The 27656-nt window shown below is 38.1% G+C and overlaps 1 protein-coding gene across 2 annotated transcripts in view; it reads right to left on the minus strand.

Annotated features, from left to right (window-relative positions):
• The window catches only part of rnf32 (ring finger protein 32), a 56197-nt gene extending 34568 nt beyond the window's left edge, over positions 1–21629 (minus strand). The window contains exons 1-3 of one of the 2 annotated variants that reach the window (XM_039753621.1): positions 21604–21629; positions 19473–19573; positions 8299–8389 (exon numbers count right to left, since the gene is read on the minus strand). In XM_039753621.1, the coding sequence (XP_039609555.1) occupies positions 8299–8364 (66 nt within the window). In that variant the 5' untranslated portion in view covers positions 8365–8389; positions 19473–19573; positions 21604–21629. Of the gene's footprint in view, positions 1–8298; positions 8390–19472; positions 19912–21603 lie in introns of those variants that run through there. The other variant, XM_039753620.1, reaches the window with a different exon arrangement.
• Positions 21630–27656: the final 6027 nt, after the last annotated feature.

Consider the following 27656-nt stretch of genomic DNA (forward strand, 5'->3'; position numbering starts at 1 on the left):
CAAACGTTAGGCTGGTTTCATTTCGAAATTCTACACGTAACGGTCATAACTGGAACCTACTTTCGTCCATATATACGGCCATAGCCTGCAGCTCGGTCACCGTGTGAGGCGGAGTTGCGTCCCGCATCATAACACCTCCCACATAAATTGAGTGCCTGCCCATATAAGGTAAATATTCGCGGGTGAAGGACTGTGCTTAGCATATTCATAAGTGCAGCTACTGTGGAAACCCTCTGACACTGAACAAGCCTTTGTACACGTATCAATAGGAAAGAAAAGTGTAAAGCGGGCAGCAAAAGAATATGAAGCGAGTGACGCATACAAGCATATTCATAAGTGCAGCTACTTCGGAAACAAAGCATGGTGTAAACCTAAAGTTTAAATTAAGTTCATAGACAGGCTGCCGCTGGCGTTTGTCATGCCTATGACGAATACGATATTCGCGAGATACATGTTTAATGAGAAGACGCAGGGTATACGAGACGAGACTTTTGATCAGTTTGTAACAGAGTTAAAATTGCTGGTATGCCAGGTCTGAGCTAACATTAAATAAAGCTGTGGACATCGCGAGATCGCACAAGATAGTACAAGAACAGCTGAAAAGCTTTGATGCATGTACTCCGAGTGGCTCACGTGAACTGACTTTGCAGGACTGGGAAAGGTTAAATTAAGTTCATAGACATGCTACCGCTAAATATTCGCAGGCAAATCCACAACTTAGTACCAGGAATGCCTGTTAAACATCTTAGATTCATGAGTACCGATTTGGGTAGTGAACACTTCGATGAATGAAACCTGTTATCTTTACAATGGTTGACAAACACGGAATGTAACTTGAACACAACACGTCCTCCAAATACGACCCTGATTGAAAGAGATAATGATAATCAAATCCTTGATGACAGCAACACTCATAACAGTGACAATACTATTACATTGACAATCATGTTACATTATTTTTAAAATGTTTCCTTTTCTTTTTCATAACTTCTTTAGCACACTAATTCTCCGCTGGGAAGCACGGGTATTTTGCATACATTATGTATGTACGTGTGTATATATATATATATGTATGTATGTGTGTATGTATATATTATGTATGTATGTATGTATATATATATATATATATTGTGGTCCCCGGCCGGGCAGAGGAGGGCTTGTGCCTCCTCCAGACTGCGAGGGGGCGTCCGTCCTGGTTATGTTGGGGGCCTCGGGTACAGGGCTTGGAAGCCCAGCCCTGTAGGGACCCGTGGCCACCGCCAGGCGGTGCCCCGATTCCGGAATATCCTGTGTGGTCTGCCCCGGCCGGGACACCCAGGAGGACCAGAGGAGGGCTTGTGCCTCCTCCAGACCGCGAGGGGGCGTCTGTCCTGGTTATGTTGGGGGCCACGGGTAGAGGGCTTGGAAGCCCAACCCTGTAGGGGCCCGTGGCCACTGCCAGGCGGCGCCCAGGTGCCTGAGGAACCCTGGAGCCCAGCACTTCCGCCACACTGGGGTGTGGCTAGGACTGATTGCCGGGAAGCAGCTGGAGCCCATCCGGGTTCCTATAAAAGGGGCCGCCTCCCTCCAGTTATGGGTGGAAGTCGGGTGGAAGGACGGAGCTGGAGAGAGGACTGGAGGCGGCCAGAAAGGCATTGTTTGACTGTAAGGCCTGGACTTTGGGGGAGCGGTGCTGGAGGCACTGGGGATTGGAGTGCACGGTAAATTTGTATATAGTGTAAATAAACAGTGTGTTGGGTGAACTATGTTGTCTGTCTGTGTCCGGGCCAGCGTCCACAATATATATATATATATGTAGATATGTATATATATATATATATATATATGTATGTGTATATATATATATATATATGTGTAGATATGTATATATATGTAGATTTGTATATATATATATATATATATATATATATATATATATGTAGATATGTATATATATATGTGTATATCTCTTTAGATCCTATGGCGGCGCATACATATCGCAAGGCTCAGTGTCTCTCCAGTTTCTGCAGTTTTGCAGTATTTTACTTGCTCTTCTCGGGTCTGTTCGTGCAGAACAGTAGTGCTTTTACATCGTACACCCGACAGGAGCTTTTGGATATTGGTCTGTACAGTCCCGACAGTTTTATTGATAATGTTCGACTCGTTCCTGAGATCGTCAGAACATCCGAGGCTGTGCGTCCTATCCAGCCGAAGGCTCGAAGGCGCCGTCGAGACCGTAAACAAAGACGGGGGAAGTGCGGAGGACTAAGAGCTAAGCTAAGGCTAACACCACATCGGCTCTCTTTACCCAGCATTTTCCTCGCCAATGTGCGGTCGCTGATGAACAAAATGGATGAGATTCGACTTCGCATTAACCACAGTAAGAGACTCTGGAACTGCAATGTTATGATTTTCACTGAAACATGGCTGAACAGCGATATTTCGGACAATGCTATTGCTCTAGCTGAGCACCACACATTCCGGGCAGACAGAACGGTGGATGAATCCGGTAAGACAAGAGGCGGAGGATTGTGCATTTATGTTAATAATGCTTGGTGTACGAACTCTGTTATTACTGGGAGACACTGCTCAGCTAACCTAGAGTTTCTCATGGTTAAGTGTAGACCGTTTTATCTGCCACGGGAGTTCACCTCCACCATTATAACTGCTGTTTACATTCCTCCTGACGCTGATGCCAAGCTTGCTATGAACGAACTTCATGCGGCCATCAGCAAACAACAAACTGTTCACCCGGAGGCTGCTTTTATTGTTGCGGGGGACTTTCCAACTTAAAGACAGTACTCCCTAAATTTCACCAGAACATTTTCTGTCACACCAGAGGAAATAAAACTTTAGACCATGTATACACAAACATGGCTGAAGCCTATAATGTGGACCCCCTTCCCCACTTGGGACAATCAGACCTCCTTTCTTTGTTCCTTACTCCTAAATACTCACCCCTCATCAACCGTGTGCAGCCATCAGTGAAGACCATCAAAGTGTGGCCAGCGGGGGTAGACTTCACACTCCAGGACAGGTTTCTACACACGGACTGGGGTGTGTTTGCTACTCAGGCTACCTGTGGCTCTCACACGAACATAGACAGCTATACTTCCTCTGTTCTGGATTACATCAATACTACCATAGACAGTGTCACAACCCAGAAGCAGATCACCACATACCCAAATCAGAAGTCATGGATAAACAAGGAGGTGCGTCTCCTACTGAAGGCACGCAACACTGCCTTCAGATCAGGTGATGCACAGGCCTACAGCACTTCCAGGGCTAATCTGAAGAGGGGCATCAAAAAGGCCAAACACTGCTACAAACTAAAGCTAGAGGAGCACTTTTCAAACTCTGACCCTCGGCGCATGTGGCAGGGCATCCAGGCCATCAGCAACTACAAACCTAGTCACCCCACCCCTGTAGCTACTGATGTCTTCTTTCTAAATGAGCTTAATGATTTTTATGCTCGCTTTGAGAAAGACAATAAAGAAAATGTCACCAAGATCGCCTCCTCACCCGACCACTCACCCATCACACTTACCTCATCTGACGTCTACATAGTACTGAGCCGGATCAACGTGCACAAGGCTGCTGGACCAGACGGTATCCCTGGGCGCGTACTGAGGGCATGTGCAGAGCAGCTCGCTGGGGTATTCACAGACATTTTTAATATGTCCCTTGCCCAAGCAGCTGTACCAGCGTGCTTTAAATCTACCTCAATTGTGCCAGTGCCGAAACACTTTAGCCCAACGTGCCTGAATGACTACCGCCCCGTAGCACTCATATCCATCATTATGAAGTGCTTTGAGCGGTTGGTCCTGACACACCTAAAGGACTCTTTTCAATCCTCACTAGATCCACACCAGTTTGCTTACCGTGCCAACAGGAGCACAGATGATGCAGTCTCCATAGCGCTGCACTCTGTACTCACACACTTGGACAATACAAACACCTATGCAAGACTGTTGTTTGTTGATTTTAGCTCAGCATTTAATACTGTTTTACCCTCTAAGTTAATTACCAAACTTAGAGATCTGGATATTAACACCTCACTTTGTAATTGGATTATGGTCTTTTTGACCAACAGACCCCAGCATGTTAGGTCAGGCCACATCTGCTCCACTACCGTCATGCTTAACACTGGAGTACCACAGGGCTGTGTGCTGAGCCCCTTCCTTTACTCCCTCTTCACCCACGATTGCAGGCCTGTGTATGGATCTAACAACATCATCAAGTTTGCAGACGATACTACGGTAATCGGCCTCATCAGCAACAACGACGAGTCTACCTACAGGGAGGAGATCAAGCACCTGGCCACTTGGTGCATGGACAACAATCTGCTCCTTAACATCAATAAGACGAAGGAGCTCATTGTGGACTTCGGGAATGGAAGATGAGGTTCACATGAACTGATTCACATCAACGGAATGGTTGTTGAGCCTGTTTCATCCTTTAAGTTCCTGGGGACCCACATTTCTGAGAACCTATCCTGGTCCACCAACACCTCTAGCCTGGTCAAGAAGGCTCACCAGCGCCTATTCTTCTTGAGAACACTTAAGAAGAATCAGCTGTCTTCAACTACTCTGGTGAACTTCTATCGCTGCATAATAGAAAACATTCTAACCAACTGTGTCACAGTTTGGTACGGAAGCTGCTCTGTTGCTGAGCGTAAGGCACTGCAGCGGGTGGTGAAAACTGCCCAGCATATTATAGGGACTCCACTTCCCACCATTGAGGACATTCAAAAGAAACACTGTGTGCGTCGAGCACACAGTATTCTTAAGGATTACTCTTACCCTGCCCACAAACTGTTTTCTCTCCTGCCTTCTGGTAGGCGCTTCAGGTGTCTAACGTCAAGAACTAGCAGACTGAGGAACAGCTTCTTTCCCAGAGCTGTCTCCTTATTGAACTCTGCCCCCCACTGACACCTGCCCATACCTTACACACCCCTATACTCTTCCCATTACCACTATACTATTTAATATGGACTGCGCTCCCTGCACATATCCCTTTTAGGTGCACTTACAGTAGTACCTTTATCCTGCACTTTCTGCTAATTGCACTTCTGGTTAGACCTAAACTGCATTTCGTTGCCTTGTACTTGTACATGTGTAATGACAATATAGTTTAATCTAATCTAATCTAATATATATGTAGATATGTATATGTATATATGTGTGTGTGTGTGTATGTATATATATATATATATGTATATGTATGTGTGTATATATATGTATGTATGTGTGTGTATATACTGTATATATATGTGTGTGTATCTATGTGTGTATATGTATGTGTATATATATATATATATATATATATGTAGATATGTATATGTATATATCTGTGGATATATGTGTGTATATATATATATATATATATATATATATATATATATATATATATATATATATATATATATATATATGACAGCAACACTCATAACAGTGACAAAACAATTACATTGACAATCATGTTACGTTATTTTTAAAATGTTTCCTTTTCTTTTTCATTACTTCTTTAACACACTACTTCTCCGCGGGTATTTTGCTAGTATAATATATATTACAGCTGCCTCACTGAGCCAGTGTCCTGTGCTGGAGTTCTGTGCTTGGCTTCTCTCACTGTGTTTTCTCTTTACTTGTTTTGTTTCCTTCTTCAGGTCCTTCAACTTTCATCCCATATCTCAAAGACATGCATATTAGGTTAATTGTTAAATTTGAATTGGTTCATTATGAATATAAGTGTGGATTTGAGTGAGTGGGTCCAACGAAGGACTGGTGCCAAGTACAGAGTTGATTCCTACTAAGTTCCCAGGCCACTGAGATGATGAATTAGATTAAGCAGGTTTAAGATGGTTATGTCATTTTCAACACAAAAACAAATGTGACCACAAGATTCCTTGACTTTTAAAACCCTTAAGATAAAGTCACAAAAATTTGTTGAGGTCAAGGAGAATTTATTCTTACACAGATTTACAAATCTTTCTGCCAGGGTTGGAAAAGACAGGCACAGATTAAAAACAAGGAGTGACAGATAGATGATCTGAAATCTAGCGCAAACTGCAGACTGAGTCAAAAAACCTGCAAAAATCTTTAGCTCTTGCGAAAAGAAACATTACTAACATTACGAAAATTCTTTGCTCGATTCCAGATTCGTGGACAACTATGAAGTGCACAATGGTGACGTTTATACCATTATGACATCAGGTCTCATAACGTTTGGAGTAACAACTACACTAGCAACAGTATACAAACAAAGCAAAATAAAAACAAAAGAATTTAAATGCCCAAAGATATGGAAATATTTTAGTCCTGTAGCCTTTATAGTGTTATGTTTAACCCTGAATAATGAGCCGTAAAAGCTGAATATATATCAACAAGAAAAATGTAACATGTAACAGAAACAAGTAAATATCAATGTAAATTCAGATGTCTAGTGTCCACTGCTGTTCTGATGCAGATTTAGTGCACATCTTCCATGTGACACACAGCCCGATACTACAATCAGGACAGTAGAAGTGTGTTCTTTGTGCACAATATTTTTTCTGTAGCTTGCACATGAAATGGTAGAATGACAGTATCTGATCCACATGACCGATGTGACCCTTGTGTTATTGTAGGCTACCACAGCACAAGGCTTAGTGACTTCCACATTTCCCTTCATTCCCTGGATTGTGAACCATGCTTAGGGGGCTTAACATTTTTTGTTGTCGATTGCAATTATTTGTATTTTTCCCGTGTACTTACTTGCATAACAGTGAACCTACAGGCGACTGAATTCAGCAGGTATATCATTGTGATTTGGTCCCAAAGTGCAGTATGCAACAGTTTCACTTTCTGCAACTTCACATCTGGTGACCAATTCACATTATTATCGTTATCGTTTGATTCAACTAATGGTTCAGCTTTACAGCTTCTCATTTACATGTCATTGTGTTTTGGTTGAAGGCTCCACCCACTCATGAATACTGATGGTAAAAAGTATAATAATATTAATATTTTTTGCTACATAATGTTATTTTTTTCAACTAGATGGCAGCAGAATACTGTTTGGAGCATTATTCAGGTTTAACCCTGTAAAGCGGATTATTACACCTCACCTCGAGTCTGACTCGGGCTTAACCATAGTTACATGCAGGATAAGTCAAAATTATGTTAACACTAATGGTACTGCTATCTATATACTTGTGTTCAATTTTTGTGAACAATTTATATGCCACATATGGTGCATGTATTGAACATGATGACGAACAGGTTGAAACATTCCTGTAAATCATCCTGCACATATGAAGTATGTTTTGTGGATAAATTGTCTCCACTAATTCAAATATTGACATAATTTTGACTCTCACTGTTATTATTCTGAGCCCAAGTCATACCTGGGGTTAATACTAAGAAGTTTGAAATGATTCCAAAACTAAACACTAATTAAAGGATCAAAATCTCTATAAAACAAAATCTCTATAAGCAAAAAATGCCCTTCTAAAAAAATAAGAAACTCTCAGCATAATGTGAAAGTCCACTGTACGAGATAAGGAATGAAAGATAATATCAACCGTTAACTTTGCTGAAGTGTCAAACATGCCTCAGTTTATCTACATGGCAAAGAGCTTACTGGGGAAGGCCATATTCATGGGTTATCATGAAATTCTTCAACATCTAGAATTTCTAAGCTGATATAAGTGGATCCTTTTTATTGACTACAGCTCTGCCTTTAACACAACTAGCCTTCCCAAGTTAGTGAATGTCTGTGCCAAGATGCATCTACAAATGCAAAAAGTAAAGGCTATTTCTACACTGAACAAAACAGAAAGTTAGAGACAGAGCGTTTTGAAATGTGGTTTCTCTAAAATTCTTTTCCTTTTTTCAGCATGGGAATAACCCGTCGCGGTACCCCAAACCTTTAACTGTTCCTGTTTCTGTTTGTTACAACATTTATTAAATGATAGTATTGATGTTTTATGTGTAGGAGCATCATAAAACGAAATTCCATGCAGTTGATATTGCTATGGTAATATACTGTATAATTCACCTTAGTGTATCCTTACAAGCCATACTGTGTAGTTAGGTGAATAAATACCTGGAGTGGTAGCCACAGGGAGGCATGTTCAGTTTCCACCACTAACTCATTTGTGATGCAGACCTGGATACCAGTATACAGTATAATTTATGATAGATAGATAGATAGATAGATAGATAGATAGATAGATAGATAGATAGATAGATAGAAGTTTAAATTATCATCTTTGGGATAGCTCTGTTTAAAATAATAATGATATAGCAATTAGGCAGCAACATACAATGACATTACCTTTGTAGCACTCTTGCCGTTCAGCCCTGCCTTTGATTTTAAATCACCTGAGCCAAGACTCATCATGGAAATATGGATTGTTTCATTCCGTCTGTAAAAATGACATTAATACTTCATGAAAATGTTAATATGCAGTATATGTATTTTTTTTGCATGAACAGTGATCTTTAACACCATCATGTAAAAACCCAACATCAAAACGGGTAAGCTCTAGTTTTCATAAGACATTTCGACAAACTCCCACTAATGATATGCTACCATTAGTCTACCATACTAAATCCCTAAGATCTCCCATAATTAATGGTTGAAACAGTATTATATTTAATGTATATATTTAAAAATTTTCTACCTTTGCTTTATAATTTACTTGGCTGAAAAGATGTATTTCTGCCTATTATGTGAACACTAATAATTTAAAGTAAAAGTTAAATAAAAAACAGACTCTTTAATTTTTGCTGAGAATGTTTTAAATGATTTACACACTTGCCTGAAAAAAAATCCCAAACATCACAAGAGTAAGTAAAACACTCATTAAGGATAGCTCTAATGAAAACTGATTTCACACTGAAACCATGACTGCAGCAGACAAAAAAAATGAATCATTATATTAGAAATGCCACACATTATATGGAGGAAATCATTGCAAAACGTCCCGGCAAGATGACAGGATGACTTACGACATGGCAAAATGAGATATGAATATGGATATAAATAGCCGGTGATGTCAAAAATAAATTCAATGAAAAGGTACAAGAGTTTCAGGCATGCCAAAAGAAATACTCTACTGACATATTGCATATCTAACAGAAAGCATTGATAACCATTGCACATTTTAGTGTGGTTTGAGCAATAGGCTCAGAGATCTCAAATGTGTTCCTGTGTGATGGAATAAATATCTTTAGCAGGGATGTGTACAGGTAATTTGAGGGCTGTAATGATGTTCAGTTGTATTAAGTTCAAAGAGCCTTATCTGTCTTGAGTATGTAAATGAGAGGTAAGAGTGGCCTTTATATGTAAACAGCATTAATTGTGATATAAAAATATGGCAGCTCAATTTGCTAACATAGAAATGTATTTTTATTTATTTGCTTCTAATACATGCCATTTTGGTTTCTGTGTAGTATATATAATTATTTTTTTAATTTGTACTTGTCTTTTTTTCTTTAGAATATTTATTAAGTAATTGGTGTATTTAAAAGATCCTTTCGAAGTAAAATGTATTATGGCTATGGTAGTGGTACAGCAGAATATTGCCTATACACATATCACTGCAAGGATCTACAAACATGAATGGCAATCCATGTCTACAAAAACTTTGTCCCCAATTGAAAATGTCTTAAATATGATCACAGCCACAAACCTCATACCTGCACTTTCGTGAGTCACCTGCACTTGCTTGACAGTTCATTTATTTTTGGTGCAGTGAAGACATTAGTTTCATGATTTCCAGGTGGGACATTCAGAAAATATTTGTATCATCTAAAGTTTCTTTCAACTAGGAATAGTCCTGGAATGGCATGAAATTAAATGACATCCACTATGTTTTTTTTGCTCCCTTTAAGGGTTTGTTTTTGTTAATAGGACTCTGTTTATGATGTTTATTTTAGTTTTTATTTGTTTTAATACATTTTAATTTTAATTTTATTTCTTCTTGTTTTATATTTGTGCAATATATTCTGAATGGTTTTGCGTAATCAAGATTGTAGCAGTATTGATATCAAAGGAGTGACACTATAAATATGGTGGCCGTTTCAGCATACGTAATCCTTTGGTAGATAAACAACATTCTTAAAATCTTTGTAGCATAGTTAGCTTTATTTCTAAGTAGGCCCTACCGCTATGTTTGGTTATGACTTTGCTTTTGTTTTTGACTTTCGATTCTTATCTTGTCTTCCAGTTCTTGGTTGCCAGTTATTATCAGTCTCCTGGTTTAGACCTCAGTCTGCCCTGGCTACATTTTTCATTTTCTTTTCTCATTGCTTGCTCATCAATAATCATTGGACATTCTCTTAAACCACAACACAATACCTCTTTGGACAAACGTGAACATACTGAGCTCTTCTATTCTGTCACACAAGGTGAGTTATGCCTGTCCTAAAATTTTAAAACTTCACACAGTTTACAACGATATTTTCTTGCTTTTTATTAATTCTGGTGTGTTTAGACAATAGTATGTGTGCATATATAAATATCTATTTATCTACTTATTTCTAGTAAAAGCTTCTTCAAAAAAACAAATATCCCCTGGGAACTAATAAAGTTCTATCTATCTATCTATCTATCTATCTATCTATCTATCTATCTATCTATCTATCTATCTATCTATCTATCTATCTATCTATCTATCTATCGTGAAGGCAAGGTGGGGGGGCAAAGATCCCCAAACCCCAACACAAACACACCAAGACAGTCCCAGGTTCAAATAAGTGGTGTCTTATTACACAATACCTCACGATTGAAGCACAAAACACAATTATCTCTCCTCTAAATGTCTCCTCCAAATCATCTTCCCTCTTTTCATCGCACTGTCCTCTTCTAATCCTGTGTTGCTCGACTTCCTCCCTGCTCCGACTCACCTGGACAAGGGAGAGTGGTCCCTTTTATTGAGGGCCCAGGAGTACTTCCGGTGCCAGGACTGTTGCACATTGGAAGTACTTTCAGATCACATGGAAGTCCAACATAACAGGGAGTATATCTCCCTGCAGCACCCTCTTGCATCACCCTCGGACTCTAGCAAGTCTGCGCTGCCGGACTACAATTCCTGGCATTCCCTACTGATTCCTAAATGGGTGCTGCCATCTATTGACTGGGGGGAATAAGCACCCCCCAGAGACAGTTCTTCCATGTCCTTCCCTTTCTTCCTGGCCAGGGAAGTTCCTAGAAATATGTCTGATTGGGATGCATGTGTATTTGCCTGGGGCTTGCCGCCCAGATAAGGAATTTTCTTCAAGAAGTCCTTTCCGGGTGTGGCACTTTTCTGTTCCTTGGCCGGGATGTCTGTCTGTCTTCTAGGAGCCTCCCATCCAGATAATGAACTATCTCCTCTCCTGGTCAGGATGCTCATCCATCCCATGTGGGAGTCAGTCAACCAACCTACCAACCTACCAATCTACCTACCTACCTGAAAACATTGTAATCTTTAGGAAATATTATTTATTCTTATAATGTTTACTAATTTACATTACTGTATTTGGTCATGACTCTATGATCATTTTCTTTTACTTAAGTGTATGTTAGCTGTAATTCTCAACTATTCATAAATCAACACAAATTATAAAGCTATTGTCAGTTTATTTGATTGGAGATTACTTTTATTCTTTTTTGTCCTTCCATATTATTTTTATGAAGACTTTTTTTATCATTATACATTAAGGAAAGTTTGGTACAAACAATGGCAAATCTAAGATATACACAGCACGAAAAAATCACATGCTATTAAGTCTGCATTCACATTTGATCCTATAGAAAGACAATCTAGTATTTTTCTCTTTGTATGTTCTCCTACATGCACCTTCATTCACAAATTGTCTTAGCTATAGAAAAAAATCTATTTTTAGGAAATTTAACATTTCTTTTCACTGATATGCTGATGATACTCAGGTTTATATTGCTGTCTGCAACTCTGCAATAAATCAACTCCGCAACTGTCTGTCTGAACTAAGATCCTGGACGGCTAATAATTTTCTTGATCTGAATCAAAATAAAAGGGAGGGGCTTATAGTGGGTCCATCAGCTAAAGCCCAAATTGGTCTTGGACTTCTCGGCTCTTTCTCTGTCTTTTGCAAACCTCAAGTCCACAATCTTGGTGTTATCTTTGACAGTAACCTCTCTTTTGAGAAACAAGTAATTTCTGTAGTCAAGAGTTGCTTTTTCCAGCTTCATCTATTAGGTAAGATCAAGCCTTTTTTATCTTCTAGGGATCTTGAAAATGCTACTCATGCTTTTATTTTTTCCCACCTCAATTACTGCAACTTGCCGTATTCTGGGATTAGCACATCTCTGATACACAGGTTACAGTCGGTCCAGAATGCTGCCGCTCACTTCCTGATTGGGGCAAGAAAGTATGACTCTGTTTCTCCTATTTTAGCTTCTTTACACTGTCTGCCTGTCAGTTTTTGAACTGATTTTAAAATCTTGTTGCTAGTTTTTAAATCTTTACATGGGCTTGCTCCTGCCTGTTTATCTGAATTGTGTGTTTTACATCAGCCATCTAAAGTGTTTGGATCTTCTGGTCAGTTGTCTCTTGTTGTCCCTCGTACCAAGTGTAAAACTACGGGGAACAGGGCCTTTGCAGCTGCTGCCTCTCGCCTGTGGAACTGAATACCTCATCACATAAAGGAGTCGTCTACAATCGAACTGTTCAAAACAAGATTAAAGACACATATCTATTCACTTGTATTCTGTGACCTTCAGTAACACTAATGGTTTCCTCATTGTGATTATATACTTTAACATTACTTCTATTTATTATGCATTTCATTTAAGTTCATATATTTTATTTCTATTTATGTTATTTGTTTGTTTTCTTTTCTTCTATTATTGTAAAGCACTTTGGCCACAGCATTCCTATGTTGTTTTAAATGTGCTACATAAATAAATTGACATTGACAAACTCCACTGAAAATGCTGTATTATTATGGCCAATGTTTTAACCTGGGACTATGACTGTCATTTGCAATCTTATGAAACAATTAATGTATTGAAATACCCAGCATTTAATTTGTGGTCCATAAATACTATTAAGATGCTCAGAGACTTTCTACAAGTAATTCTTAGACGTCATTCTCACAGCTCTCTGCAAAACACGACTTACCACAAGAACATGTTTTGCATTACTTTCAAATTAGAGATTTTGTTCACTGTAATATACCTCAATTTCCACAACAGCCCCTTTTTGTCTACCGCATAGAGACTGCTATTAAAATACTGTACAGTTAAGGGAGTAATCTTAAAGTTATATAAGTGTCTGCAAGATTTCCTAAAACACAAGATTTAACATTTGCATTCACAAACAGCACAAAGTAACTCTTCAAACAATATAATCTACCTGAGTCTGTAGAACATATTGACTAATGAGGTTTAACCTTTTACACTGTTCTCGTCCCAGAATTAGGCCCCACTTGTGAGAGATGCAGCTAGACATCAGCTGTTATAGTAATATTTGTTATTTACTTTCTGCTAACATTGGAAGTAATATTTTTTTACTTTAAACTATTTGTTTGGGGTTTTGAAATTTAGAGATCTTTTTTTGTTTAATTGTGTTTCAACTTAATGATTTTTAAAGATTTTTCATTCATTTTTTTATATATTTTTGCTCTCCTAGTTAAGAAAATTTGCTTGTCCTTTTGAGTTATTTTTTTGTCTCATTAAAATGTTTCATGCTCTTATTTTGAATCCCTGGTTACAATTTTTGCCCTTTCTATCAAACATGTCTTCTCTCTTGGTGTCTCATTTAATAAAACTTTGCATAGGCCAAAACACAAAAAATGCATATGGCAAAAAAAAAGATTTGGAAATGTGCTGAATCTAAACATTTATTTATTTTTAACTTTCGATTTTGTTTTGGAAGTACTGACATTATGTAACATTTTATTTTTATTGTTCCAGATCTGCCATTTTTCTTTTCACAAGAGGCTTTGACGCACTGATGTGGAGATCCATTGCTAGACAAGACCTGTGACACCACTGACATGATAGTGTAAAGGTCACCTCTCCTTGTGCAACACTGATGATAAATATCAAAACAAATAGTAAATGCTTGCACTACTTTCTGACTTTTAAGGTTAGAACTTCTGTTTTTTTTTTTTTTTTTAAGTACTTTGTATAGGGATTTGGTGAAAGATCTAAGAATCATTAGTGTTTTTGATTTTTGCAAAGGTTTCCTATCTGTGAGTTTTGTCTAGTGATTTGAATAATCAGATTTTATAAAACATGGTATATGCACATTTCTGCACAATTTACCTTTATAAATCACAATAATCTTGTCAATATGTGTATGTAAATGCAATTCAAATGGCTTGGCTGCCATTCTGAAACAACCATATATGCTAGGGTTATGAACCCAAAACACTATATGCTATGCTAATGAACCTCGTATATATGTAATCACGTTGCTGTAGAAGTTCATTGGGTGGTAGAACAGCCCCTCTCCTGACACTTTGAGACTCCACTACCTGCATTCAACAGTATCTATATGTCTGTTCTCCCCAACTGAGAGTGCAAGATCTTGCATGCATCACATTATAGCCCTTCTCCTTTGAATTCTGGGGGTCAGGAAAAGGTATAAGGCACCAGCATCGGAGCAAGTAGCCACTATTACACAGCACATGTAATGATATGACTGCTGTTACAATGGGTAATGCAGGCCGGATGCATGCACGATTATTGTTGTATTGGAATAGACTTTTTTAGACATATGCCCTTTTACATCATGCTAGAGGGACAAGGGCCTTATTCTAATCCCAGGTTGCAGGACTGACACTGGAGGCGTTACACAATATAAATCTCTCTATTATATAAAAAAATCCATGGACCACTTATCGCACTTGTGCATTAATGGAATGTCACTGCTGACAATTAACAAAGGCAAGTTTATTCTCGCTAGATGCCCTTATTGCAATATGAGTGTAGTAAAGTGCTACAATTACCTTAGAAAAACCAGATATTGCTGAAAATTGCTGTTCTGTGTTGGCAAAAATTATGTTATATGTTGTGTATGTACATCCACACAATACAAAAACTGGATGTAGTGCCTGAGTGGTTGGTTAATGGCTTCCAGCACAGCTGACATGATGGAGTGAAGATTTTGCTAAGATATTCCTGACCTGTCAGCCAGTTCTGAGAGAAGTGACAACAGGAAGTCTATATAAACTGATGAAAATTTAAATAAGTTCTTCAGTGCAAATACGCAGCATTGGTCCTCTTGAAAAGGAATAAAAACATGGTCAGTATGTCATAATTACCACATTTGAGGTGTAATATGTTTCTAATATAAACATATATTCTAATAACAGATCAGTGATATGAATTATTATGTCCATGAGTCGTTGTCTGGCTGGTTTGGCTGAATTTCCCTGCTTGATCAAGGGTGTTGTCATTTCCCAGTTTCTTTGAAATCTTGTATATGGATAGGTTGGAATTTCCATAAATATATGTATGTTCACCTGTCGAGTTTTCTTTTATAAATCTTGATGTTTGCCAGGAAACCCCAGTGCATGCAAATTTCAAGCCTGCTTTTATGTGTACCCAAGTTTTATAAATCTGATCTGTTCTCTTCATCTCTTTCTGCTATTTTCTCCTAGTATAAATTTAACCTCCAATTAGATTTGCTTTTCCTCCATTTAGACCCTACTGGATGTCAGTTTTTACTTTGTTGTTAAATGCTTCTGGTGTCAAAGTAGACCCTCATCTACTTTTTAGTCTCTTAACAGTTATAAAAGGGGCATTCAAGCAAAATGACACCTTTAATTGGCTAACTAAAAAGATTACAATATGCGAGCTTTCGAGGCAACTCAGGCCCCTTCTTCAGGCAAGATGTAATCAAGATTGCTTGACTTCTCACTACATTCATAATGGCTAACAAGATACAACACCCTAGTGCTACAAAAGGGGCATTCAAGTACATTTCAATCTTTATTTGCTCTCATATCATTTTCCATAAAATCACAGAATGTCCCCATCTTACTCTCCAAAAGCACTAACATGTCTTATCCCAGCTAAAAACAGGACGACATTGCCTGACGGATTACATGTCCGTTATGCAAAATTGAAAATAGTTTCTAAGAAAGGACATTTTATATCAAAGTGGAAATTCCCTCCAACCATTCTATTAATGTGCTTATTCAGACCATTTTTAAGCAACATACATTATTCATTTAATAATTTCCCACCACAACATCCCATTTGGGGTGGCTGAGAAGACAGTGTTCTAAATTTATGGTAATAAATACAGTCTTATTTTCATCAGTATATCAATGTAGCATACAGCATACCTTCAATAAGGTACTGTACTAGAAATGAATCTGAATCTGAGACATGCTGCACTACCATTTCCAACTTCATTTCTCTCACTTGACAATAGGAAGACCTGTTCTACATAAAAAATAATAGTGTTAAGGGAACATAAAGTTCTTTGTGGTGTTATATATATTTCCGACATACAGAGTGACAAGTGGTGTACAATCTGCATTTCATAAATATCAGAAACCAACAGCACAAAGAAAGACAAAATGACTTTTTTCAATATACTGTTGTTTTGGTTGGTAATGGACACATTTTCAAAGCTCGTTTTAATAAGTAAAGATAATTACAGTTACCTTTTCTAAACAAAAGTTTCTCTTACTTACAGTGGGTTTTATTGTGAGGTAATGCTCTATAAGACAATAGCAGCCAGATCACCTCTAGATTTAACCCAAAAAGCAGTGAGTGGGTTCACATACGTATATTGTATATAATCATATCATTCTAGTTCTTCAGCTTTTATATTGAACTAATATCAAGACTGTAGAGGCTACTGCTGCCTCACTCCTCCACAACTCTGGCTTCAGACACCATTAAAAGCCCAGTTTCTCCTACTCCATTGGCTTCAGTGCATTTCACCAAGTTCACCAAAGTAACTGAACATTTTTGCACTTTTGAGGTTAAGCAAATTCTGACATTAAATTTAGAATAACGACAGACATATGATCCATTTGTCATTATTTTTTCAAGGTTTTTATTAAAGATGAATTCTCTGTTTTCTGAGGATTTGGAAATGTGCTGAATCTAAACATGTATTTATTTTTAACTTTCGATTTTGTTTTGGAAGTATTGACATTATATAACATTTTATTTTTATTGTTCCAGATCTGCCATTTTTCTTTTCACAAGAGGCTTAGACACACTGATGTGGAGATCCATTGCTAGACAAGACCTGTGACACCACTGACATGATAGTGTAAAGGTCACCTCTCCTTGTTCAACACTGATGATAAATATCAAAACAAATAGTAAATGCTTGCACTACTTTCTGACTTTTAAGGCTTGAACTTCTGTTTTTTTTTTAGTACTTTGTATAGGGATTTGGTGAAAGATCTAACAGTCATTAGTGTTTTTGATTTTTGCAAAGGTTTCCTATCTGTGAGTTTTGTCTAGTGATTTGAATGTACAGTAATCCCTCGCTATATCGCGCTTCGACTTTTGCAGCTTCACTCCATCGCGGATTTTAAATGTAAGCATATCTAAATATATATCACGAATTTTTCGCTGGTTCGCGGATTTCTGCGGCCAATGGGTCTTTTAATTTATGGTACATGCTTCATCAGTTTGTTTGCCCAGTTGATTTCATACAAGGGACGCTATTGGCGGATGGCTTAGAAGCTACCCAATCTGAGCATGTATTACGTATTAAATAAAACTCCTCAATGATATAAGATATGCTTGCCGCGCAGTGCTTGATTGTTTGCTTTTCTCTGTCTCTCTCACTCTCTCTGACATTCTGTTTGCACAGAGGCTGTTTGCCTAGAGGATACGCACGCTCCTCTAAAAAATGCTGCTTTATCGCGGTGCTTCGGCATACTTAAAAGCCCAAAAGCACGTATTGATTTTTTGATTGTTTGCTTTTCTCTCGCTCTCTCTCTCTGACATTCTCTGCTCCTGACACGCATTCCTTTGAAGAGAAGATATATTTGCATTCTTTTAATTGTGAGAAAGAACTGTCATCTCTGTCTTGTCATGGAGCACAGCTTAAACTTTTGACTAAAGGGTGTTATTTCATGTCTAGAGGGCTCTAATAATGTTAACAGCGTGGGAGAGTTTATAAGGACTTAAAATATATAAAAATAACCATACAAACATATGGTTTCTACTTTGCGGATTTTCATCTATCGTGGGGGGTTCTGGAACGCAACCCCCATGATCAAGGAGGGATTACTGTATTGCCAGATTTTCTTTCTTCCTCTTACAAACTTCTACCTGACTCTTTGGTTTCTGTTTTGTATCCATCTCTTGATGTTTCTTTTATTAACCTATTTACTTTTTTAGGACAACATGTATTCATTATTTAATTAACTTGCTTGGATAATTGTAAGGAGATAGAGCCTACCTTGACTGCAACAGCCTCAAGTCAGGAGCCAACCATGGACATCCCAGAAAATACCCCCTCTTTCTGTTTCTCTGTCTTCTCTGCCAGTTTAATAGACATTGTCAGAATTCACACAGATTGGTGGGTTGACACACTTTGAATGTTTTATTGGAATAGACTTTTTTAGACATATGCCCTTTTACATCATGCTAGAGGGACAAGGGCCTTATTCTAATTCCAGGTTGCAGGTCTGACATTGGAGGCGTTACACAATATAAATCTCTCTATTATATAAAAAAATCCAGGGAAGAGATGAAACTTTTTAGCCTGGGACAAGACGTGAATTTTTCAGAGAGATACTTTCAAATCGCGCAAGGCAAGACTTTGTGCTAAGAGATTTAACCACGCCGGGGCTGGAAATAAAAGACAAAGAGTAGATGACAAAGTAGAACGTCATAAAGAGGTTCAAAAACGTTGGCGCGAAGCACATACAGAGCAGGTTAGACATAATGAAACTACTAAAATTTGAAAGTCTCAAAAAAATGATAGTAAAGATCACATTAGCGCAAACAAACACGAATTATTACTTGCTGAAATAACGAAACAGCAAAAAGAGATTGAATATATTGTTCGGATTTAAACTTTAATTCTGAGACTTGTAGATTGTCTAATTTGTGTTGCCAATAGGGAAAAGTAGTGTTTCTTCCCAAGGATGAATTAAAAAATGTGTTATTTGGTGAAAGTGAAATTCACATATGCGAGTGGCAGAGATGCGAAGTGACTGGCGTGTAGCGCAAACCAGGGGGTTGTCGAGCGAAGCGAGCAAGGGGCGAAGCCCCCTAGTTATAATTTATAATAAAAGCCAGTAAAATTCAAAAAATCCCAGTGCTGCCAGGATAGGCTCTGGCCCTCCATGACCTTGAATTAAGATTGTCATGTTAATTTTGTTATGTAAATTGTATGCCCTTAATATTTCTCTTATCTTATCCTTAGAGAGCAGACCATTCAAGATTCAACATTTCACAATAACTTTCTTACATTCAGCAATGCCTAGAAATGGAACATTTCAGTTTAGTTCAATTGTTATTTGATATTACAAGAAGAGACCTCATACCTGAACCAGTTCAGCCCAGTTGTTCCTAAATTCAGGTTATTGATTCAAAGACCAAATCTTCATGGAGATCCTTCGAAATCAAGTTTCTCAGTAACATATACCTACAAAGAAATTGCTTATGCTGATAATTACAATGTTGTTTTTGTCAATTACTATTTCCTTTAAACACACAGTTTAAACCTTGATTTAACCTAAGGTACCTGGTGTTACTCCACAAATATCAATCATACAGGAGGTGTGAGAAATGTTGGGTTTAGTGACCTGTTCTTGTTAAATTGTTCTTATGTCTTTATTTAAGCTAAACTACATAATGATCATACATAAAGTACAAGACCCAGATTTTATTATCAGCTAACCAAAAAATAATGTTGCCCTCACTTGGATCTGGCAAAAATATATGTACAGTGAAAACTTAAATGAAAATGCATTGGGTACTCGTTTTTTTTCTACATCCCCTTAAGAAGTGTGTGGCTATGTGCGTGAGTGGGCCCTTCCATAGACTGGCAAGTCATCTAGGGCTGATTCTGTCCTCAACCACCCTCATGGACTACGCTGCTTTGACAAGGTTACATTACATTATTAACACTTCATTTTTACTGTATTACAGTTGTCATTATGTAAGGAACAGTGCTCAGTTAAAATCATTTGTAATACCAACCCAATAACGAATTCTATATTGAACTATAGAGCCCCCAGACCGAGCGTGAATTATTCCTTGGCATTTAGGAGAACTCAAGCCAGCCCATAATGGCGATGGTGGGGGGCTAGGGGGATTTAATCACAAAATAATAATGTAGGCTGTGAATCTGTTGGGGAGAACTGAAAAAAAAAATGTTTCTTAAAGTCAAATTGTAATTTTAAAGTTCTTTTGTAAGGATAAGATCCTTTTACATTATTTGTGTGCCTTTTGTTTTACAGATTTTACTCTTCAGCATTTTCTGTGCATGGATGTTTAATTCTGCATCAATCTTTGATACATGTACAATCTTTTCAAAGAGTAAGAAGGCTCTAAAGGGTTAAGCAGCGCTGTCCCTCAATGTGAGCCCGCTGGTCAGTAGAGACTGGCGTCACAGTAGCCTGGTGTGGACAGCACTGGCTCGCGCTAACGGCATTTTGCGGTGAGCTGCGGCAGACTGAGCGCTACGTTCAAGTTTTCAAAAGATGAGTTAGCAGGCAAAGCTCTTTGCTTTACTGTTGATATTGTCCTAAATTAAACGACATAAAGAAAAAAGAGATTAATGATCGTCACGGGCCACCAGGGGCGTTTTCAGGGCACCATAACAAAACACACGATCGTGGAGAAAATGTAAGTCTGAGTACTTTGCACCAGAAAAACCTACAATTATTTTACACCAGTCTATGTTAAAGGTTTCTGCTTGATAGTAGGCAATGCATGCATGCATTTACAAATTGTTACGAAAATAGTTTTATTATATGTATTTATTTTTTAATATATTTCAATTTAAGTTCCTGCTTCGTTGCTGAACCTCATGGCCCTTCTGTTGCACTTAGAATATGTGCGTTATTTACAGTCAATATGCGTAGCACATTTATTACACTGTAAACTATTAAAACAATTCAAGAACAAGGTGACGTTTACAAATAATAGTACATACAGAAAAATACACCTTTCTTTCTTTCTTTCTTTCTTTCCACAGCTTTTAAAGGCGACGAACTGTAATATTTAATAACCGATTCTTCGTGATTAACACACGAGTATGTTGCACGTGATCGAATACACCGCCACTAGCACAAAGCGAAACAAAGTAAAAATAACTAAATATAAAATTTTAAAAAATCGAAGGACATTTTCCTCCTCTTGTCACATGAACCAACCCTGCCAACTGCAGGGAGCATTCACACTTGTATCACTTATGGTTATAAATTTGCCTGCTTGTCTGGGGATGGGGGAAAAAACGATGGCTCGGTAAGCTCATGCAACTTTAAATTAATTGTTCCAGAGCTCCCGTTTTAATGTACCACAAAATCTATGTTACAGTCACGACTAGTCTTGTGCAGTTCGCAAGTGCCTTTACATTATTATTTAATACTCAATACATTCTCAATTTTAAAACTTATACTACTGTTGTTTAAAACTAATTGTCACTGAAAACCCAATCAGATCACCCACCTTCAACCCAGACGTGTACGACGGACAGTTTATATGGTTGCTAGGAAACTAGGCTTGTGGGACGCCTTCAAAATCCAGAATGCTTTGCGCGAGAATTCTAAACGAAGCCGACACTTTTTTCCCCTTGATTGTGCAGTTCAGAGTTCATCCTGCGGGAGTCTCATGAAAACAACGTGCTTGTTTTTTCATATTGCAGAGAGATCCTTCTCCATGATGCGAACTGTGCCCATGCAATCTGAACGTACTCATGCATATGGGGGTGGTGATGCAATGGGTAGCGTTGCCAACTAGTCCATCCTAGATTAGCTCCCTTTGTGGACTTTGCACTTTCTCCATGTGCAAAATCTAGACTTGTAGCAAAATATATTTGACAGGTTAAGAGGTGTTTCAAAATTGGCTCAGCATGAGTGTGAGCATTAGTGTGCATTAGTGTGTGCGTTAAGTGGACTCAGTCATAGACTGGTTTACTGGCCAGTCCAGACTCTCACTCTTTGGTCAGCAGCTGTTGTAAGTAAAGAGCTTTATAAATAAAGTTGACTTGACTTGACTTGACTTGACTCTTTCAACCCACAGTTGAATGAAGTGTTATTGTAAACATTATGTTTGGAAATGGGCGGCACGGTGGCGCAGTGGGTAGCGCTGCTGCCTCACCTGTTGTTTGGTGGGTGTGTGTGTGTGTGTGCACGCCCTGTGATGGGCTGGCACCCTGCCCGGGGTTTGATTTCTGCCTTGTGCCCTGTGTTGGCTGGGATTGGCTCCAGCAGGCCTCTGTGACACTATAGTTAAGATATAGCGGGTTGAATAATGGATGGATGGATGTTTGGAAATGGGTTGAGGGTTTTTTTAAGTCAAACTTTCCCTGTGTTTGTTTTGCAATTTGTCCTAAGATTTTCCCACAGGCACAGAAATATTTATGTAAAATGCCCATTTTTGCACCTTGTTATCTAGGATGTTTCTGTGTTTTAGATGAAACCAAATCTTAAGGCATGCATTTGCATTTGCATTTCTGGGGGTAAGTACTAGTCAATATGAATTTTCAATATAAACTCAAATTAATTCTTAGTTTGGTCTAGGTTACAAAAAATATTTTAATAAAATATTGATGTAAAAATAATTAAATGAACAGCAGCAACGCTGATTCTGTAATGAAGTATTAGATTGATGAGAAAAGCAGAGAGCGGTGAAAATGGTAACTCACCACATGTGGAGGTCCTGTAGTATGTGTTCAGTAGCTCTTGTTTAGAAGTGTGTTTGCTCACGTAATGCACAGTGAAAAAAATTAGCACTCATAAGTTAATTAGACAGTTTCTAATATTCAGTCTGTAATATCTGAAAAATGATGCTGTCTGCTCTTTGTGTAGTTATCAATGATCGATAATAATGGCTTCACACTTAATTAAGCACAGGCTCCTGGCTAGCATAACCTTGAGTTACTGCCAGTGCCAAATAACAAATCTCGGTGTGTACCCTCAGCATTTGTCCTACACCTTTCTTTGGTATCCTCATGTAATTCAGCTTGTGCTAGCCTTCCTTTTTTAGTCGCATTTATGTTAAGACAGCTTCTCAGTCTCTGTCATTTCAAGGGGCATTGCTTAACTTCTGTCCCCTTTTTGACTACCACCAATGGTAGACAGGCCCCCATTACACACTTTGAAAACATCATTATTATTTTTGTGAATGCTTAAAACCTTTGAAGGTAACTTTCAGCAATCCTCCTACATCTTTCCTTGCCTACCACTTCCTGTCTCACTAATGTTTGTCTCAGCAACCCCAGTGAAACTGACCAATCAGACCAAAGCCAAACTGACCAATCAGATTGCTGTGAGCAACCGGACAGACACTCACAGACATTGACGCCTTATTATATATTTTGTGCTACGTATCTGAGACAGGTTGAAATCTAAGTAATCAACATTGGCTTTGTGTTTTTTTATTTGGTGTGGTTTAATAATCTGCATCTAATCCTTTCCCTTGCACCAGCTTTTTCCTCTTTGGATGGAGTTGCCCGTTTTTGCTGCTTACTCTCGGCATTGCACTTTGAACTGACCGCTCTTATAGTCAAAGTGTTTTGCTGGGAAAATGCAGGCCTAGTCGCTCCACAATGGCCTGGTTAAGAAACTCTAGCCTGGTCTTGTTGGGGCTTTGGTTTCCTGGCGTGCACATCAATTTAGCGTTATTTTCACTCGACCATTTCCCACCACTCAACGTTATTGGTCATTAGCACTACAGCTAGAAACCTCATTCCCATGCCCTGCGTTGGGTCCAAGAAAGTCACTACCATGGTGCTGTTGCTGGCGTATAACGTCGGCATATAACGCTGGACAACAGAAATAGGGTTATAAGACCAATTTTCTTATTTTTAGGTCCTTATCTGGTATTTTGTTTTTTTTTACCCTTCTTCTACATGTTTTGCCATTTTTTTTATAAACCTGATTGACACACAGGGACACAGACACTTATTCATATGTATATACTAGCTGCCCCTCGTGGCTCCGACCACGTAGTAGTGAAACAGGACAGCGAGGAGGGCCCTGCCCGGCTCCCCACAACTGACGTCGCAATCTCTGTCTCGGATTAGCGCGAATAAATCGCTCCTGCAAGTGAACTATGATTCTTAGTGTGATGAGAGAAGTCGCAAAATCAACGGGAATGTTCAAATAAATTATAGAAAAAAACGTGATCTAAATCCGTTAAGTAGTTCTCTCATGAAATGCAGACAGACAGACAGACGGACATTGGATTTTATATATAGAGAGATAAAATCATTATTTTTTCAATACAAAAGAGATTTTTTCCTAATTAAAAGAATCATTAAATGGCCTAATAGTCATTTTTGTAAAAACACAAATACCACATATATGTTTTATCAGATATAGGGACTATGCTAGCATTTTAATATTTAATAATTTTAGGAACATTGCCTTAGGAATGACTGTTCACTTTGAGTTTACTTTGTTCTTAAGTTTAGATTCATTATTATAGATCCTTGCCTGGATTCTAACCGTGTCTCCACCTTGTGTAATAGTCTAAGTTTGGTCACTTATATAAATAATCATTGTGTTAAAGATCTGCAGATGTTTTGCAGCACCTGACACCTTGTGGGTTACCTTTCATCCACCATCCTGATGGAATCTCTCCGGCTCTTTTCATGGTGACACATTAGAGCTCCAGTGCCCATAAGTAAATTAATTCTGGGACAACTAGTATGTTCCCCTTGTGTTTAATCTTTCTTCCCACATTGACATGCCAATTTTTTCCCTGTTGCTGAGAACTCGTAGTGCCATCCTAGTGCCAAATCGGAGGCTGCCAAAGTTAGTTATAATGATATTTAAGGGACACTATTCTGCTTTATTGAACAGAGCTTTGTGATGCAACTTCAGGTGAAAGGCAGTTATATTCATGTAGAGTGTCTCTTAAATTTACGCTATTGTGTGGAAAAAAAAAGAACATTAGAATAAAATGTTATGTCGATGAGGAAGCTATGAGAAGAAGAGTCAACAAAACTTTTATTTATTTATTTATTTTTGGAGCATCAGCTCTCATCAGCAGATCCATTTTCTTTCTGATTGCCTGCAAGGCACACTCAAAAGATGTGTTCTTGAGAGAAAATTAGGTTTATTAGCATGCCAATGCCAATAAGCTGGCAGTAAGCATATTAAGGAATGTTTGTCTTCTTGAAAGAAACTCAGATTGCATCAATTGGAAGTGCAATGGAAAGAAATTACAAGCACTTTAAAATAATTTCACATAAACGAGTAGAATAAATTTAAGAAACATATGGTGCTGTGGTTAATATACAGTATCTATTAGCAAATGTCATATGATCTCGATTGTACTGTAAAAAGAGCTTTATTTTCTTTTCTTTCATTTTTTTAGTTAAAGATTCTCATGAACAAATGGTAACATTAAGTTAGATGAACTGATAAGTGCATTGTGATTTGGGAAGCCCATTACCTATCACCACATAAGAGCAGTCATTTTGGACTCTTTCCATGTCTTTGTTTAGAGAAGCAACACAGGCAATGCAACGCCTCCATTTCTTCTCTTTTCAATTTTAGCCAATACTGCTGTTAAAAAGCTGTCCCTCATTCTGAAAAGCATTGCGGTGTCTGCTTCTTCCAGAAATTACTTGTGTGATGTTGTTCCCACCTATACGTCAATAAGGATGCTGTCTTAGGATGTAGTAAGCAGGGAACTGATGCATATAACGTTTGTTTCATGTTTCATTCAAAGTGTGTGTGAACATAAAGTAAGTGATTTCCCTTCAAGTTATTAAGTAACGCCATTGTCAGGGATGGTATCCATGTTTTAATGAAGACCTGTAGCAATTTAGCAGCTTCTTGTGTGTTGATGCTGTGAAGGCGGTGCACAGACTACTGTTTATGTTTAAGAGCAGCGAGTAAATGTTCTTTCTATATATGTCATTTATGATATTTTTAAATGTTACTATAGTCAGGCCTCTGTATTCATGGATTCGAGTATTTCCGGAAGGCAGTTGATGAGTTGACGTCCCTTCCTCAGCCCGCCATTACAGCCCAAACCCCTGCGCCCACCGACCAGGTCGCCCCCAGCCCCCTGAAGAAGCTCCAGTAGGAGAATATACCCACGGCATTACGTGATGCCAAATACCCTGTCGACTTTTGCTAAGAATTTGATGAAAACCTATTCTGAGCAACAAAAATTCAAAGGGAATCTTGAAGATATTTTAACACCTTAGACAGCTATGCTCAGTAAATTAAAAAAGAAAAGTCAATTTCCTATCACAATGCTTCTGCAGCATAAAAATATGCCAACCCTGTAACCAGAAATGTCAATATTAACTGATCCTTCTTCATCTGCTGGAACAGAAACTCCTACAGGAAGCAGTTACACTTGTGAGGTGCAGTGTTTTTCTTTGTTCATTTAAATTGTATTTATGTATTTGTTAAGAGCATGCATTCTTTTTGTTTTGCAAAAGGCATAAAGTATGTAAACTTATAAACTTATAAATGTATGCCCTAATTACTGATCTAAATCTCTTTTACATTTAAAATTGCAAATTTAAAGTAGAACCATAATATTTTCGGATTTCAATTTTCATGAGTGTAATTGACACATAACCCCCATGAGTACAGAGCCATTACTGTACTTCATATCAGCTTGATATTTTTTTTGTTACATTTAGCAAGTTTAATAATTTACTTTCCATATTAAGTTTCAAATCAACAAGTTGACATTCTAAGAAAAAAACAAACTGCCTTTCCTTCCGAGCAATTTCAATAATGCACACCATTGATCTTTTGCGGCCATCTAGTAGTGCTATTAATTTAGTATTATTTAAGCTGATATGTAAGTTAATTTCCTTATTTCTAGGAAAACCACACACCTGTTGTATGTTTGCATGCATTTATAAAAGAAAACCTATTCTTTATTGCTAGTTCCAAATGAGTTTTGAAGGTAAGTTAAAAATAAAAAAGGTTAATATGAAAGATTTCTCATATCTCCTTGCCTCTAACCAGACACCTGAACTGGGTTCAGTTTTCCTGACTCACGGGTACATAAATATAGAGACTGCGCACACAGCAATACTTTCCTTATAATCTCAGTTTCCTCGATTTTAAAAGACTTGAACACCTTTGTCTGCTTTGATTTTAGTGTCATGCTTCTTCTTATTTCAAAGTCCTCTTCATCAGTCTGCTGTTTTGGTCAGGTTTTCAGTCTACTGCTAAGTGTATAGGTGCCTGCTTAATAACGGACCAATGTTGTCTGCATTGCCCAATACTTCCAAGCAATGCTGTAAGTGTCCATTGTATCGCTTGTCTTCTTCTCCGAGGGATGCTGTGCATAAGCCTAGCCAGTCCATAGCCAAGCAAAACATGAGTGGTGAGATGAGATACAAAAACTGGCACAATTCTTTCACAGTTCTTTCTAATGTATAGAAAAAATAAATGTTTAGCACTGTTTTGTTTGTTTTTCTGATTTCATTACAATATGTACTAGCTGTTCCCCGCGGCTCCGCCCATGTAGTAGTGAAACAGGACAAACTTTAAAAACCAATAAAGAAATTTAAAAAA

The sequence above is a fragment of the Polypterus senegalus genome, chromosome 5, assembly GCF_016835505.1.
Source record: "Polypterus senegalus isolate Bchr_013 chromosome 5, ASM1683550v1, whole genome shotgun sequence".
Classification (NCBI taxonomy): domain Eukaryota; kingdom Metazoa; phylum Chordata; class Cladistia; order Polypteriformes; family Polypteridae; genus Polypterus; species Polypterus senegalus.